This window comes from Pseudopipra pipra, chromosome 1, assembly GCF_036250125.1.
Source record: "Pseudopipra pipra isolate bDixPip1 chromosome 1, bDixPip1.hap1, whole genome shotgun sequence".
Taxonomy (NCBI): Eukaryota; Metazoa; Chordata; class Aves; order Passeriformes; family Pipridae; genus Pseudopipra; species Pseudopipra pipra.
Window position 1 is genome coordinate 85,748,909 of NC_087549.1, and position 15,266 is coordinate 85,764,174.

General features: G+C 36.9%; 1 protein-coding gene across 1 annotated transcript in view; it reads left to right on the forward strand.

The window, feature by feature from the left end:
• Nucleotides 1-15,266, forward strand: part of EXOC2 (exocyst complex component 2) — a 124,492-nt gene that overhangs the window by 104,353 nt on the left and 4,873 nt on the right. The window contains exons 24-26 of the mRNA XM_064663041.1: nucleotides 8,878-8,933; nucleotides 12,023-12,145; nucleotides 14,398-14,459. Of these exons, the coding sequence (XP_064519111.1) occupies nucleotides 8,878-8,933; nucleotides 12,023-12,145; nucleotides 14,398-14,459 (241 nt within the window). The remainder of the gene's footprint in view (nucleotides 1-8,877; nucleotides 8,934-12,022; nucleotides 12,146-14,397; nucleotides 14,460-15,266) is intronic.

Here is a 15,266-nt window from a genome sequence, read left to right on the forward strand (position 1 = left end):
TATGCCATGCACTTATTTTTAAAAATATGTAATATAATCATGTATGAATGTTGTAAAAATAGCGTTATTAATCAGATTGCATAAATCTTACTTTGAAGGAAGGAATTTACTGAACATGATAATGGCCATTTAATTTTCTCAAAGGTGGTGTCTGTATTTCCTTGGGTAAAACAGAATCAATAAGTAAACGAAAGCCATTATTTGCTTTTTGACAGCTACTCATTATTAGCTTTTTTTAAATCTATTTCAAAATTATTTGTGAGTCAAAATGAGGAGGGAATATAATAAATAAATAAAGTCACTTAAGTGGTAGAAAAGGTTGTTACCTGGTGGAGCATCTCTATTTTTAGAGCTACTGCCAGATATAAGGGTTCTACTTTTAGCATCCTACAAACAGTTTTCAAAAAATGTTTTTATCCAGGGCAGACAACAAAGCATGACAACAAATACATTTTCAGTAATTAAGAAGAAACAAACAGGCTTGTCTAGCTGCCTTAATTTAGAAAACGGGCCACTGGTAGTACTGTTATCTGAAGCTGATTTCCTATCAACTGTCTTTGAAGGGAGAAACCTGTGTGCTGTTGTAAAGAGTAGAGGTGAGCTGCTTTGTTATGTCCATGGGGAAATTCCAAATCACATCTCTACTTTTTTTTATATATTTTTTTTAACATCTACGGGGTGTCATGTTAGATGATATCACTGTGTGGGTGGGGACACTTCAGTAAAATAGCATGACATACCCATGTACTAGTGCTGTAGTTCATGAAAGGCTCATGTCTGCAAACAAGTTAGGTTTCTGTCTGTTCCACAGTTAGAGGACTATCTTGAAAGTTATAGGCTTCTTGGCAATTAAAAGACTACTTTTCTAAATTAGGTACTGTTTTTACTATAGTAATTGCAAATAGTAGCTAGCTTTTAAAATAATTTTCCAGAAACATTAAATAATTTAGGGCATTTTCTAATGTGCCAAATACAGTTTGTTGTTCTGGAAACATACAAAATTAAACAGACTGTCAGTCACATTAAACTTTCCCTGATTGTAAATGTTAAATTTCTGAATAGTTTTGGGGGCCAACACCTTTATTCAAATACATTCAATGTAGCCTCAGGCATGCTGTTGGTCCTCGTGGTTAGCAGGCATCACCCTTTTTCATGTCATCCTGGATGCTTAATTCTAAATCCAAATTGTATATTTTTTTTCAAATCTAAGTTAAGTGCTTTGAAAAAATCAAGTAATAAGTTTATTTAAAATAGCTTCACAATATCAACATAATTAAACTGGTTTCTGCTATACATAGTTCACAGTTCAGTAGCCAAGTCTGTGAAATGTTTTGTCTGTGAAGAACATTATATGTCATGTTTATTTGGAATGCTGCATCCTAAAAATAAAAATATTGTGGTGTTCATTTGAATTTTCACTTTTAGTCTGTGCTGCCTCTAGTTCATTTCTTGGGATAAGATAGTTGGTAGGGCTTGGCCATGCATTGGAGGTGTCAGGCAGTCACCCATAAGTACAGGAAGCCTAGAGCTATTCTGTAGATTTCTTAAATTAAAATTTTTGTACCAAGATGTGTCTGTACAGATAACGTTTTTTTCAGTTCTTCTAGTAGCTTCTGCACGGAGACAGTGCTGACTGCTCTGATGACCTGATGTGACCTCAGTGTTTTACTCTGTAGTACCTCTTCCCCCTCCTACCCATTCTGCCTTACCTGTTTATATTTTTAGTTTTCAGAAAGAGATTACTTGATTTTAGACTGAAGTTGGCGTTTAGGTAAGATTGAAAAGTGAAATTCTGTGGTGTGTGTTGGGCAGCTTGGTTTGTCAGGAGGCGTCCATCTAAGCTTGAAATTCCTGAGTAGACTGCACAGGGCAGGACAGTGCTCACTTGGTGTGTTGTAGAGCACAGTCTGCCTTTTCAAGAGCTGCAAACATACAAATAGTCATCTGCCATCCCACAAGGTATCCTGCAAGGCTGTAGTACTGCTTTGGTAACCGGATTTGCAAGGAGGAAAAAAATATTGTGACCATAAGGAGGAAAAAAAATGTTTTGCCTGCACTGGAAATTGTGCTGGGATACTTGTAGTTAAATCAGGTATTAAATACTGCTATTGCAGCTGCAGTGCAGCCAGAACCTAGAGGAAACTTAACAGTTAAAATCAGACTGTTTAAAGGAGTTACATGGCTTTGTGGATACCATTCATTAGTTTCTTTTTTAATGTGCACTACACAGCACTGATTAACGACTCGCAGTAGTTATGTGCAGCTTTTTTTTTCCAGCAGTTTCATATAGCAGATTAAAAACTTACAGAAGAGCTGCAGGAACTTAACTGACACAGTTCAGAACACTTTTTATGTGACTTGCTGTAATGTTTGGTATGATATATCTGAAGCTTGGAGATTAGCATTTCCAGTATTGATTCAGTTAAATGTTACAATAGGGTGTAATGTAACTGTAAAGAATATATATAAAAAAATTTTTTATAACAGTGCCTTCCTTAGAAAAGAGCAGATTAAATACTTTTTTTCCATTTGTCCTCCTCTAAATTTACTATCAACGTAGCAAATGAAATGTCCAGGAGCAGGTAAGTATCAGTATTCTGCAGCTGGGTGTGAAAAGTACTAATATCTTTGAATCACCAAGTCCTATTTGTTATTATTTTTTCACGGAAGTTTTTATTAAAAAATAATCAGGAAAAAAAAGATGTTTCAAACTGGTTGACTGTTACTGGCATAACCCACCAAACAGAACAATAAATTGTAAAAAATATTTTATGCAATTGGATGCGTTTTAAAATTCAAAATTTCAGACTCCCAGGCATCAGTTTTCCTAGTTCTACCAAGTCATGTTCAAGCCTCAAGGCCAACAAATTTAGTACTCTCTTTTCAGAACGACTAAGGAACGTTGGTACCACCAGCAGTAGTTGCTTGCCCAGTTAAGCACTGACCCCCTACAGAGGCCAGAATGCTCTCTGTTGTTCCCTAAATTGGTGGCTCTGTGCCTACTCAACATTCATTTCTGTTTCAGACCCTCAGAGGTTAGGTTTCTAATAAGTCAGTCAACTCAGTCTTGAAACAGGACTGGTAGCTTGGTCAATATATTAAGAACCATTCAGCCTTCTTTGCTTTATTAAAAAAAAAAAAATTGAGTGACAGCTGTCGAACTGTAAAACTTCTTGTGGATGGCTTTTCGCTCCTCCAGACAAGAGCAGTAGCTTATAATAGTCTTATCTGATTTTTATTTGACTGAATTTGCCTCAGAACTTTTTTCTTTTCTTTTGACCCTTCATAGCCTCTCATCCTCATTTCTGGCTTACTACCGGTAAGCAGAGGTACCTGCTGACATCACCTGCTTTTTCTAAACAGTTATGTGCATTTGTCTTCCCCTCCTCCCTTTTGCACAGCATGTAAGCTGAAGGACTTGTTCAGTGAGAGACAGCAGCAAGGTTACCTTTCCAGTTGTATGTCTCAAATGAGGTTCCAGTCTCACAAGAGTTAAAGTGCATCAAGCCAGGGCTGCCTGGGTTGAAGTTTCCTGTGTGTTTCAGTTGTCCTAGCTGAACTTCAGCTCCTTCTTTGAACTCTTGTGTCTGCAGAAGTCTTAAAAATGTTTGAATTTCATATCATCTCTCTATCAAGTTACTGTAGAAGGACTGGGAACATTCGAAGACCTGTGTTAGCTAATGGCACAGAAAAAGCAGCCCGATGAGTTCAGTTTTACTGTGTGTGCAGCCTTTGCTCTATTTGTGCATGCAACTTTTTGTAGCCTGTCTGTGTTTTAGAATTACACATGTGGGATTGGAGTTCCTGCTCTTGCATGCTTATTCAGTCACTTTGGAAGTTTCATAGTATAACACTGTCATATAAGTACTTGGGGGAAACATATCTCTGAGAACTATAAGTGGGACAACTGGTAGTACTACACTATCTGAAGATCTCCTGAATGACTCCTGTATTGGCAAGCTAAAAGCTTGATTTCTGTTACTCCTCAGAACCACAAATCTTTTTTCCCTTCTGCTTTTCCCATAGTTCACAACAGTCATCCCTGCTACAGTTTTACACTGTTGCTAAAATTGCATGTAAATGTAGACTATCTGACACATTTCAGTTGTAAAAAAAAAAAATAAAATTAATAGGTGATGTAAACTGGAGATTATTGGACAATTTAGTTAGGTGTTTCTCCAGTAAAAAGTACAGTGGAGGGTCCAAAATTGGAAGATGTTATTTTAAAGCTTCTATCAGCCATCGTGATAGTTGATGGCTGAAATTGTCCTTCATTTTTATATCTTAAGTCTTCCCATCCATTTTTCTTTAGAACAGTACTGGGGCTTTGTTAGTGACAGCTAGAATTCCAGCAAGTCAGTCTTTGGTATGCAGAATAGAGTGGGAGTGGAACGCATTTATGCTATAACAGAATAACAACATTTTCCTCAGAGAAATTGCATGGGCTTGTTGAGACTTTCTTTAACACATTTCTGTCAGAAGCTATGGAAAGGCATTGTATTTGTGCTTCAATATGCTAAATAAGAGGTATTTTAGACTTAAGAATGTTATGTTTCACTTGATTAGCCTAATAGTTGCAACCTACAGTTATATGGTGCATTAGCTTTCAGTGCCATATAATAGGACTGGCAGCATGGAGTCCCAAAAACTGTAGTTGCGTGGGCTGCTGAACAGTTGTAGAGAAAGATGCACAAAAATTCTATTCTAGACAGAATTTTTTCATTTTGAAATGAATTTCACAACAAATTCACAGTTGGATGCCACTGCTTGTATTTCCAGTGAATTATACTCCAGAAGAGTAATACTTTGCTTCAACAAAGCCTGCCACAAACAGTGCAGTGATATAAATCAGAAATTGGATATTTTTTAATTGTAATTTTTCAAAATATAGTAGTTATTAACTATGCCTGCAGGTCCTGACACTCAGATATGTTTGGCTTTGTCTCCACATCCAGAAATTAAAATCCTTCACAAATAAGACAAAAAGAAGGGCTGGGGTGAAATACCCTTTCTACATATGTTCTATTCATGGTAGAAAACTGACTCCCTGCAGCAATGGTTGTCACAAAACCACATATTTCATAGCATAGTTAGAACAAACCTGTTAAACAGTGACCTACGATTTCCAGTCTAAATTTACTGATGGTCAGTGCATTTATATCTTCCATTCTTTCTTGTGCTGTATTGTTCTTCGGCTTAGACAGTGCTCCATTCTTTCCCTGTCTGGTTCCATTAACTGGCATTTTTGGAGTGTACTTGCATCTTCTTTCCATCTTTGGTTTGTTTTGCTTACCAAGACAAGGTCTTTCAGGTTAGTACATGCTGCAACTAAGGCAGCTACAGTTTCATACACATGGACTGTCTCTAAGCTGCTTAACTTTGCACAATTTATGCTGAATTATCTGCTCTTAAATCACAAAACCTGTTTAAGAAACTGAGGAAATATGCATGCTGGTGATGAGCCCCCTGATCGTACAGTCATGGTGTGACTGAATCTGCTATGAAAGGTCAGGAACACCTAATTAGTACTAGTGGGATTGCAAGAAATAATCTCCTTTAAGCTCTCAGTTCACCCATTTGTCCTTTGTGCAGTACAAGGATGGAAGATAAAATATGTCTGCTTATACCCTTTCAATGAGGTTTAAGTTAATAATGTTATCATACAGCTGGGATAGCAGTATGCAATACTAACCTGCTCTCACTTTGTTTTCACCATAGGTTCTATCTCAATTCCATTGAGTCTGAGCTCATTCATTCTGAGCTCTTCAGTTAGAAAACATAAATAACCATTTCATCTTAGCTGTGCACCACCAGGCAGTGGTGTTCAACCACTGGAGCCAATGTTGCTGACATTAGTATTTCATGCTTTCAGAAGCTGACGGGCCTTGGTTACGGCAACTTAGTGACTAACTCTTTAAGAAGTATGTTGTGGAAGGTTTCCCCAGACATAGTTGACAGGCAACTTTTAACACAGTCAAACATTGTTTAATTTAGGTTCTCACAGCAGCAGACAGAATTAGCAGCTCCTATCCTGAGCCAAGTTGCATGAATGCATGAGAAGAGGCACACTACCTTGGGATTTTAGGTGGGATGGGTGGGAAATGAGCATTCTTCCTCAGAACCACATCACCCTCTTATGCAACCCACCCACTTCGGTCTTTTTCCATTCCAGCTTTTCACTCACCTCCTCGATAACACTTCTTCCCAGCTCAGTCTGCCGGCTGCCTCTCTGCAGGAGACACGCGTGCCCTCTCTGACATAGCAGGCCGATCTCTGTATTTCCCTTATGGCTCCCCAGCATAGCAGGGTTTGAGCGAGATGCCTTATTGGGAAACAGTCAGTTGGGACAAAGAGATGCTGCTTAGTTCACAAATGAAATTGTGATTGACTAAGGAGCATGCCATGGCAGTGCTCAGGGATTCGTACAGAAGGGACACCATCAGAATCTTAATCTTGTGTGGCATTTGTGCAAAAGTAAAATCACTGTTTCCACATGAAAGGTCCTACTGTCACAACATGAGGCTGGTAGGCAGCCAAAGGCTGAATACCGCATAGGTTTGCAGACCAAAAGCAACACTTTGCACACTGAGGTTAACTGAAAACCAGCTCCCGAATTCACCCTCTACCTCTTGATGTGATTTGCATACCACCGTTTGCTGTCTGGTCAAGTTGTATTGCTTCTGGAATGTGATACAAATTTTGCCCTCTGTGACATGAAGCCTGCAGAGGATTTAAACTGGGGCAGAATGAAGTAAAGTAAGGATAACAGTAGAAGAGGAAAAAAGGAGTATTGCATTTCCACATATACTTGTGATCTTTTGGTGTGATTCAAGTATTGGTGTGTAACATTCTTGCTTTGTTTTGCAAGGTTACAGGGCAGAGGAAAAAAGTCCGTTTCATAAAAATTCTGGTATTGCTTTATTCCTCCCTCACTTTCTTACAGTAAAAAGATAAAGAGAAACTAAGTTTTCAACCTGGTATACTTGTTGCTGGGTTAATTTAAATGGAAAAAAAAATGATTGAGATTTTTCAAGGAAAAGAATAAAGATAGCGAGAAAAGGCAGTAGAGATGTTTTGGAACGGATGGGGAAAGGCCTGAATTTTTCGTTACCTTTTTCGTTTATTGGCACCTCTTCCAGAGTGAAAGTGGAACATTCTAAAAAGGTCTTAATTCTTTTGTGTGTTCAGAGACCAAACTGCTTTTAGAGAGCAGTAAAGTTGTCTTTGACGTTTGCCTCTTCACTATGAGCTTTTGAAACAGACACTGCCTTGATACACAGGCCTGGGTGCAGAGCTCAGCTATGCCCTGACTGCACGTTGAAACAAGAGCCACTGTTCAACATTTCTCCCTGCACTTTCCCCCAAGCACCGTTGCTTCCAGATCCATAATCCCCTCCAGGAAGTACCATCCAACCTAGCTCCCAGGCTGCATCACATTGCATGTCAGAGATGCAAGTAATGAAAGTGTTTGTACCTCATGCAAGAGGGTCCTGTTGTCCTTGTGTCCTACTCTTATAAAATGTTTGTCCGTAATTGTCTAAGTAAGAAAGAAAAAGCGTCACCTTTTTAGATCTTGAGGCAAGTTGTAGGACCAATGGTTAAAAAAATGAGCATGACTGAGGTGGCAGTTGTGAGACAATACTCTGTTCTCCCACAGAATAACTCATTTTGACGATCTCTGGAAACTCCTTTTAAGCTGTTTTTCATAGCAGGATTAAGTTGCTGCATCGGTGTTATCTGAGGAAAGGTGGAGCAAGTAAGATGAACTGATTAAAGGTTCACTTTGTAATTTTTGTAGCAGCAGACTTAATCACACTGTGATCTCTGAGCTGTGTGGTCTCAACAGTCTATGTCCATGATTCTGATATTTTACTGCCGATTGAATATATTGAAGGGAGTGATGGAGTCATTGCACTTTCTTTAGAGTAATCCAAATCAGAAGTTGAGGTCATGTGGATCACTGTCCCTTTCTCATTGCTTTGTTTGCACTTCCAGCATTTATACGTACTTTAATGAGTTTAATACTTTCTAATTTTCCTTTACCTACAAAGTGAAGTAGCCAGAAAAACAAATGTGGCAACTTCAGACTTTTTCCTACTCTAGAACTTAGACAACTGGAGTACAGGTCTGGAAAGTTACTCCAGAATTACAGCAGCATAGAGCGATTAAGAGCCTGTCCTAACTAAAGCACACCCTGCTAGATGTTGTTCTGTTTGGAATTTACTTTTCAGTATAAATTGACAAGCATTTCGTATGCTTGGCAAATAAAATGCTTATTTGACTTCTCCACACTCCCCAAAAGGAAATTTCTACTAAGGCATGACATATCCTATAAACTGCCATGAGTAATATCTTCTGAACCACTTTCAGAGAAACAAGAGTCTTTGCTATTTCTGTCTATAATCATAATTTACAGATAGAGAAGGTGATAAAGTAGTGAGATCTTACTGAAGACTGTTATACAAACAAAATCTCTTGTCTTTTCTGTTCTTTAGAATTTACTAATTTGCCACATGGTATGTGTATTCTAGCAACACATAAAACAAATAAAAACAAAAAAAACCATATTTTTTAATAATGCTAGGTTTTTATTAAATTGCAATTTCGGTGAACTTCAGTTGCCAGAGAAGAATACTGAAACAGGAACCTACTGGGTTTTTTAACCTTTTGCTGTAAGGAAATGTGCCTTTCTCCATTTGATTTGAAAAAGGAAATAGACTGGTGGTGTGGCTATGGAACTTTCTCTTTCTGCCTCTGATTGCAAAAGTGGTAGTAAAAAAATGAAAATAAAAAGTACAGTATTGAACAGTAGAATGTTATGGTGTTGTTGAGACAACAGAATGAAAGTAATCAGTTCTTTTGTTTGTTTTGTTTCAGGTGTCAGAAACTATTTGAAAGAAGCATTAGTGAATATCATTGCTGTGCATGCAGAGGTGAGGAAAAACTTCAGATTGTTTCATGCTTACATTAATTTGATTTCAGCATACTTCTCATGGTAAATGCTGACTTTCGCCAGGGTTTTTCACCCTTCTATTGGAGTGTCTTCATTATAGGTATAAGTGTTTTGGATTAGGTTTAGCTAAACAATGCAACTACTAACTTTTTTACGAGCAGGAGGAGATGAGCAGTTCCTGTTTATCCTCACTAACACTCCATTACACCATTTTTTTTCCATTACCTGATAAAGAGGAAAGCTAAATTCTAGAGCTAATTCTTCCCTTTTCATGCAGATAATATATAGATATATAGATAGTTATGATGCTCACTTTCTCTGATTAACTTTATTTTCCAAAACATATGTGAATGAACTTACATTTCACCTTGAAAGAAACGTTCAGCACATGCCACTCAGAGTGAAAAGCCAATATATGTCAGTCTTGTACGTATGATGAAAATAAGAAACCTAAAACCAGAAAGTTTTATAGTGTCTGTACAGCTCAAATAGTGTTTGAAATACTTAGGCTTAGGATAGGGAGTGCATATTAAAATATTATTTTTAACATATAAACTTGGAGGAGCTGCAGTTATTTAGCCTTTTGTGATAATATGCAGGTATTTTCTATGGTCCTTTAAATTAGAGCCTGTATTTTACATACTCCTTCCTTCTAATCATCAAGAGTGTTACCAGATTACTGTTGCTCCTGGTAAAAGCACTGGTAGTAATATCACTCTTGCCTTTTAAAAGGTATAGCTGCTCTATCTTTTCTGTGTGATTAAAATCAAATGAGATTCACTTGAGGCTTTTGCTTATTTTATTTCTTCCTAAATTACAAGGATTTAAATAAATTAAAATATTTTCAGAAACTTCAAATATGACACAGTATTTTTGATACAATTTCATTGTTAAATATAGCAGAAGCACTTTCACAGAAGTGTCTCTGCTTTTACAAAATGCTTCCAAATGAAGGAATAAGCAACACCAAAAACATATTTCAACATGACACTCATTTTTGATGTGTTTTTCAATGTAGTGGAAATTAATTAAAATGAAAATTAGAGGTTTTGTTTAAAAAAATTCAAAAGCATTAGTGATTTACTGAGCTAATCTTGTAAACGTGCATACTTGTTAAAATGCTGCAGCAGAAAAGTGCACTGCCTTGATCTCTTCATTGAGACTGATAGTGATTCTGGCCCAAATAGAATTGCTTCATAGATTTCTAGATGTGAAATATTACAGAAATACGAAAACATGTGTCAAGATGAAACTCCCATTTCCACTGGTGAAAATCTGTAAGCTGGGTCAGGTTTAAGTTTATTTAGCAAGGCTACAAGTTTCTGTAGTTTGAAACAGCAAAAATTAACCATCAGATGAACAGTGCGGATGGACTGAAGCGGAAAGAAAATTGTTTCTCTACTTTTGAATTTAAATTTAGCTGAAATCAAAATAAGGGCTCCTTAGTGCAAATTTGTGATGATTCACCCATGCTGAGAATTATTTTTTCTGGATTCTGTAAAGTAACTTCAAGAGTGCTCGTTGCGGACATAAATATTATCTTCTCAGTAGATCTTTGGGCACATTCCTGGTAAGTTTGTGTTGAATTGCTCAGCAATATTTGGTGCTGAATAAGATAACCCCCTTCCAGATCATTACTGGTTGTTTTTTTTCTTACTGTACAGCCAAGTATGTCACTTATGTAACTGTTTTGATCCAAAAAAGTGAAAACAGCCTGTGTGTTGGAATTAGCACTGGTAACAGCTGATAGGTGACATATATTTGGTCTTTGTACTTGGCCTATGGTACAGACCTGCCTTTTGGAACAGACAGCCTTATGGGATCCAATCCTTGATACATTATCTAATCCCTAAAAACTGCGTAGGAATCTTGCTTGCTTTTTTTTTTTACCCCATTAATTTATTTTTACACACCTGTATTAATATCTTCTGTCAATTACATTTCCTTGTCAGACATGAGATCTAAACTTTGCATAAAGCAAAGGTATTTTAGTAACAAAATCATTCCACTGCTTAATTCTTTTGACCACTTTAAAGCAAAAACTGGAAAGTGTTTCAAAACTTCATGCAGTTCATTTTCCTTCTTGCACTCATCTTCAGCTCCTTGTGTCATCTCCTCTCCCAGCCCTGTGAAGTTTTAGTGAAGTTTTGTCATCACCTTTTAGTTTTGATGGAAGTTTGGTGTGTCTAATTTATAATCTCACTTCCTCCTATATTCCAGCCTCTTGGCCAGCATTTTCCCCAATTCTGTGCAGAAAAATCATACCATTTTTTTTTCATTCACCAACAATTTCTCGCTTCCTTAAAGTTCCCTTAAAGAAAGAATGGTTTCTTCATGCTTTCCATCAGATGTAGATTTAATATTTACTTCTGCGTTGCAGTTGCTATTCTGAACCTTAAGTGGAGGCTCCAAGTACCACTTAAAAAAGTTGTACAAATAAGCAGTTAAAAAGATGGTCTTGATCCGTGGGAAAACCAGTAAGGTATAACATTTTTGTCAGGGATCCAATAAATGGTGGCAGTGGCAGAATCTAGATGAAAATCCATTGACACCATCATACTCTTAAAGCCTTTAAAATGCTTTTGTCTTCTGCAGAGCATGAAGATATTTGAGAGACATTGTCAAAAATAAAGGAGTCTAGAAGAAAGAGCAAAATATATGGGTAAAAGTGGCTGAATGTGTAATTATGTCAGCCAGTCACACAGCCCTGAATTAAAGGTGCTATTTACAAGACAGCAGTCTATGTACAACCACCCTGACTACCTGCATCCATCAGCCAAAAGCACATATTTTGAAGTCTAGCCACTTTTTGGCATTGCAAGAAGGTGGTTGTTATCACATATCACAGAGCTAACTTTGCTATTAACAGAAGGGATTAGTCAAAGTGCAGGGCAAGAATCAGACGACATCCTTCATATTCTAGTTGCTTTTGAATTTTTTTTGTCGTTGATAAAAATGGAGGTGTCCTTTCAGTCAAAGTGTTTAATGTTTATTATTGAAATGTTACTATAGAAAATATTTCTGTTAATGTAGCTATTGTGCTTACAATTCTTCTTTCTTAATAATTAGGTGTTTACCATTTCCAAAGACTTAGTTCCTCGAGTAATGTCAAGGGTTGTAGAAGCAGTCTCTGAGGAACTGAGCCGACTGATGCAGTGTGTTTCATCCTTCAGCAAAAATGGAGCTTTACAGGTACCTGAATACTTTGTACTGTCAAACATCTGAATCTAGAAAACTGAGAATAACAGACAGAGGTATAATCTGTGTATTTGTTTGATTTATTGTAGTAGTGAAAGCAAGGAGATAAAAAGGATTAGTATACAACCTCTTTCAGATTTATGGATAAATACCCTTTGGGATACTGGTTCTTGTGTTTGATTTTATTTCAGTGTTGTCTTTGTGTCAGACAGCACAAAAGGCTTACCTGTATCCTATGAGATAAAAAGCATCATAATGATATCTGTTTGAAATGTCATTAAATACTGTCTTTGGCCTGACATAAAAAAATTACTTTAAAAGAAAAAATAATTTTGTGATATTTTGAGGTTTAAAAATCTTGAAAATACGTAGTAGGATTTTGTGAGTCTTTGCAGAACTAGTCACTTGTCTGTTACACTATTTCTATATTAGTAGTAGCATGGGTAGAACTGATTCTCTTACTCTGCTTTCTTCATTTACAGCTGGATTGGTAGATGTACTTGCTATTGGATAGGTTTTAAAGAACCCTAAGAAAAAAAACTCTTTTAGAAAAGTCTCTTTGAGTCAATGATTGCTATGATTGTAACAGAAGAAGAGCATACTCCCTGTTTTCATTGCACATGGCAGCATTCTTGCATCATGATAGGAAAATAATTATTCAGTTGCAGGCCTCATTTTCCAATTGCTGGTAGTAATGGCACTGGACAGAGAATTAATGTAGTAAGATCACAGCCAAATAAGATTGACTCCCTATTTAAAACCAAATCAGTGAATAGCAACAAAGATACCCATATCAAAACTTCTGTTTGACTAAACAACCCACTGTATGGACTTGTTGCCTAAACCCATAATTGAAAGGATTTTCTCTCCTTACTGTAAATTGGTCACTCATGGTCATTTTCTGTTCCTCTAAACATAGAAAATCCTATCTGGCAGGCAGCAGCAGTGTGAGGGTGATCTGAGCCTCATCAGGCTGATGAAAAAATACTTATTCAGGTCTCACTCTGTACTCCCACATCCCATGGCCAACAGTTTTGCAGGGTTCGCCCTTCCACCAGGTTTATTTAGGCTGTGGTACTTGAGAATGTGGCACTTCCCTGTGGTACTGCTATCTCCTAAAATTGTAGAAAAGACTCCAGAATCTTATGTGTAGGAAAGCCCAAAAATCTTGAGCTTGGAGCAGTATACAAAAAGAGGTGAAATATTCTGTGGTGAGAAAAGCACTTCTTATGAGTATAAAATTGGTGGGTGGCTATGTCGTATTTTGTTCTGTCTCTAAAAAAGCATAAATCTTAGCTGGCTTCCTACTTAGGGGAGAGATGAGGGAAATACCTAAAAGTCAAAACCTTTCATTAGAACTGGAATTAGATGTCTGTGTTGCGTTTTTGAAAGTTTTGTTTTGGCAGATTAATGTCATATCAGTTGTGTCTAAGTGCAGATCAGTTACTGTAATGTCTAACTGGATTAAACTTTATGATGAACAAGAACAGAATGTGAATTTTGATGAAGTTCACTTTATATTTTTAATGAAATTGCTTAATGATCATTTGCAGAATGTTTCTACTTCATTTAAAAGTTGTGATGATAATGATTGCTTTTCAAAGACTAAAGGATATATGAAATATGTTTAATATTGGAGTTTGTTCTGCACCATCAATACCTAGACACAGTAACAGTGCAGGGGTAAAATCCTCAAGCTTTTGTGCACACCAGGTGACAGACGAGAAACAGAGTTCAATCATTCTACTTCCTCATCTGGTGGAAAAAAATAAATTCAACAGAAGAACCAAGAATAAAATGTGTATTGACAGGTTTTTTGTGCTCTTGTGTTTCCTTCCTCCCTGGCCAAGCAGTTCTGTGAGAAGTTAAGCTCACAGTATTTAATTACCACCAAAAAAAAAAATTAAGGTTGCATCCTTCTATCTTTCTATCACAGTACAGAAAAGATGGAACGGAACTGAAGATTTATTACTGTTACTGGGAGACAAACCAGTGTTTTTAGACTGCTACGTAGTGACCATGCAAACAGTTTGACTTGAATCAAAAGTATGACATTGTTTCTTTATAGCAGTCTCCTGACATAGCAGTGTGGCAACGAAAAATACAGGAAATAAACTTTTAAAAGCCAAGGCGGCTTGCAACTCCAGCGTGCAATAGTATTTGCCTCTCAAAAATGTGGGATACTGGTATACACTTGATGAAAGGACATTATGTCATCTTTTGAATATTTGTATTTCTCTCTTTAGGCGAAACTTGAAATCTGTGCATTGAGAGATACCGTGGCCATATACCTAACACCTGAAAGCAAGTAAGATGTGCTGTAATGTCTTTTTTCCAACATAATTGAATCCTTGGTAAACATGCAAAAACACATAAATTAAGAATTTTGCTTCAAATAGAATATGTGATCTAGGCAAATATATGAAAAACAGATGACTAGCAAGGTTTTATCAGTTCAAAGAAAATATTAGATTTTTGTTGTTTTTTACTTGAATTTTTAGACAGTATTTGCCACTCAAAAAATAAAAAGTAAAACTTCTTAACAGCAGTACAGCTGCTGAAGATAATTATGCTAAAGCAAGACAGAAGAAGATGTCGCTGAGTTTTATCCATTATTTCACAGCAATCTCATAAACCATACAACAAATAACCTGCTAGATACATCAGAGAGGTTACAGAACCAGACACTGGCAGATACCCCATATAGGGATATGGAGAATTAGGGCTCTCCATGGGCGTATATAATACCCTACTCCTTCTCCACACATCTAATCAGGGAAAGGAAATTCAACTTCAAACTGTCTCTTAGAATCAAAGCCTTCAAAAGGCTTTCAACCTATTTATCATATCTCATTGAGGTGCAAGACCAAAGATGAATAGTGTGGGACATTAATATAAAGGGAGAATGAAAAGCATGAGCAGCATCAGTGACTGATGCAGTCAAGGCACATAAAAACAGTCTAAGATAGCTGTCAGAAGTTTTGATTGATCGAAATTTCTGGGTGATTATGTTGGGAATTGGATATGGACAGATCCACTCATTATTTTATTTACCTACACTTCTTTTAGGATTAGCATTATATGTCTCTGCAGATGGAAATTTGGTCATCTTACC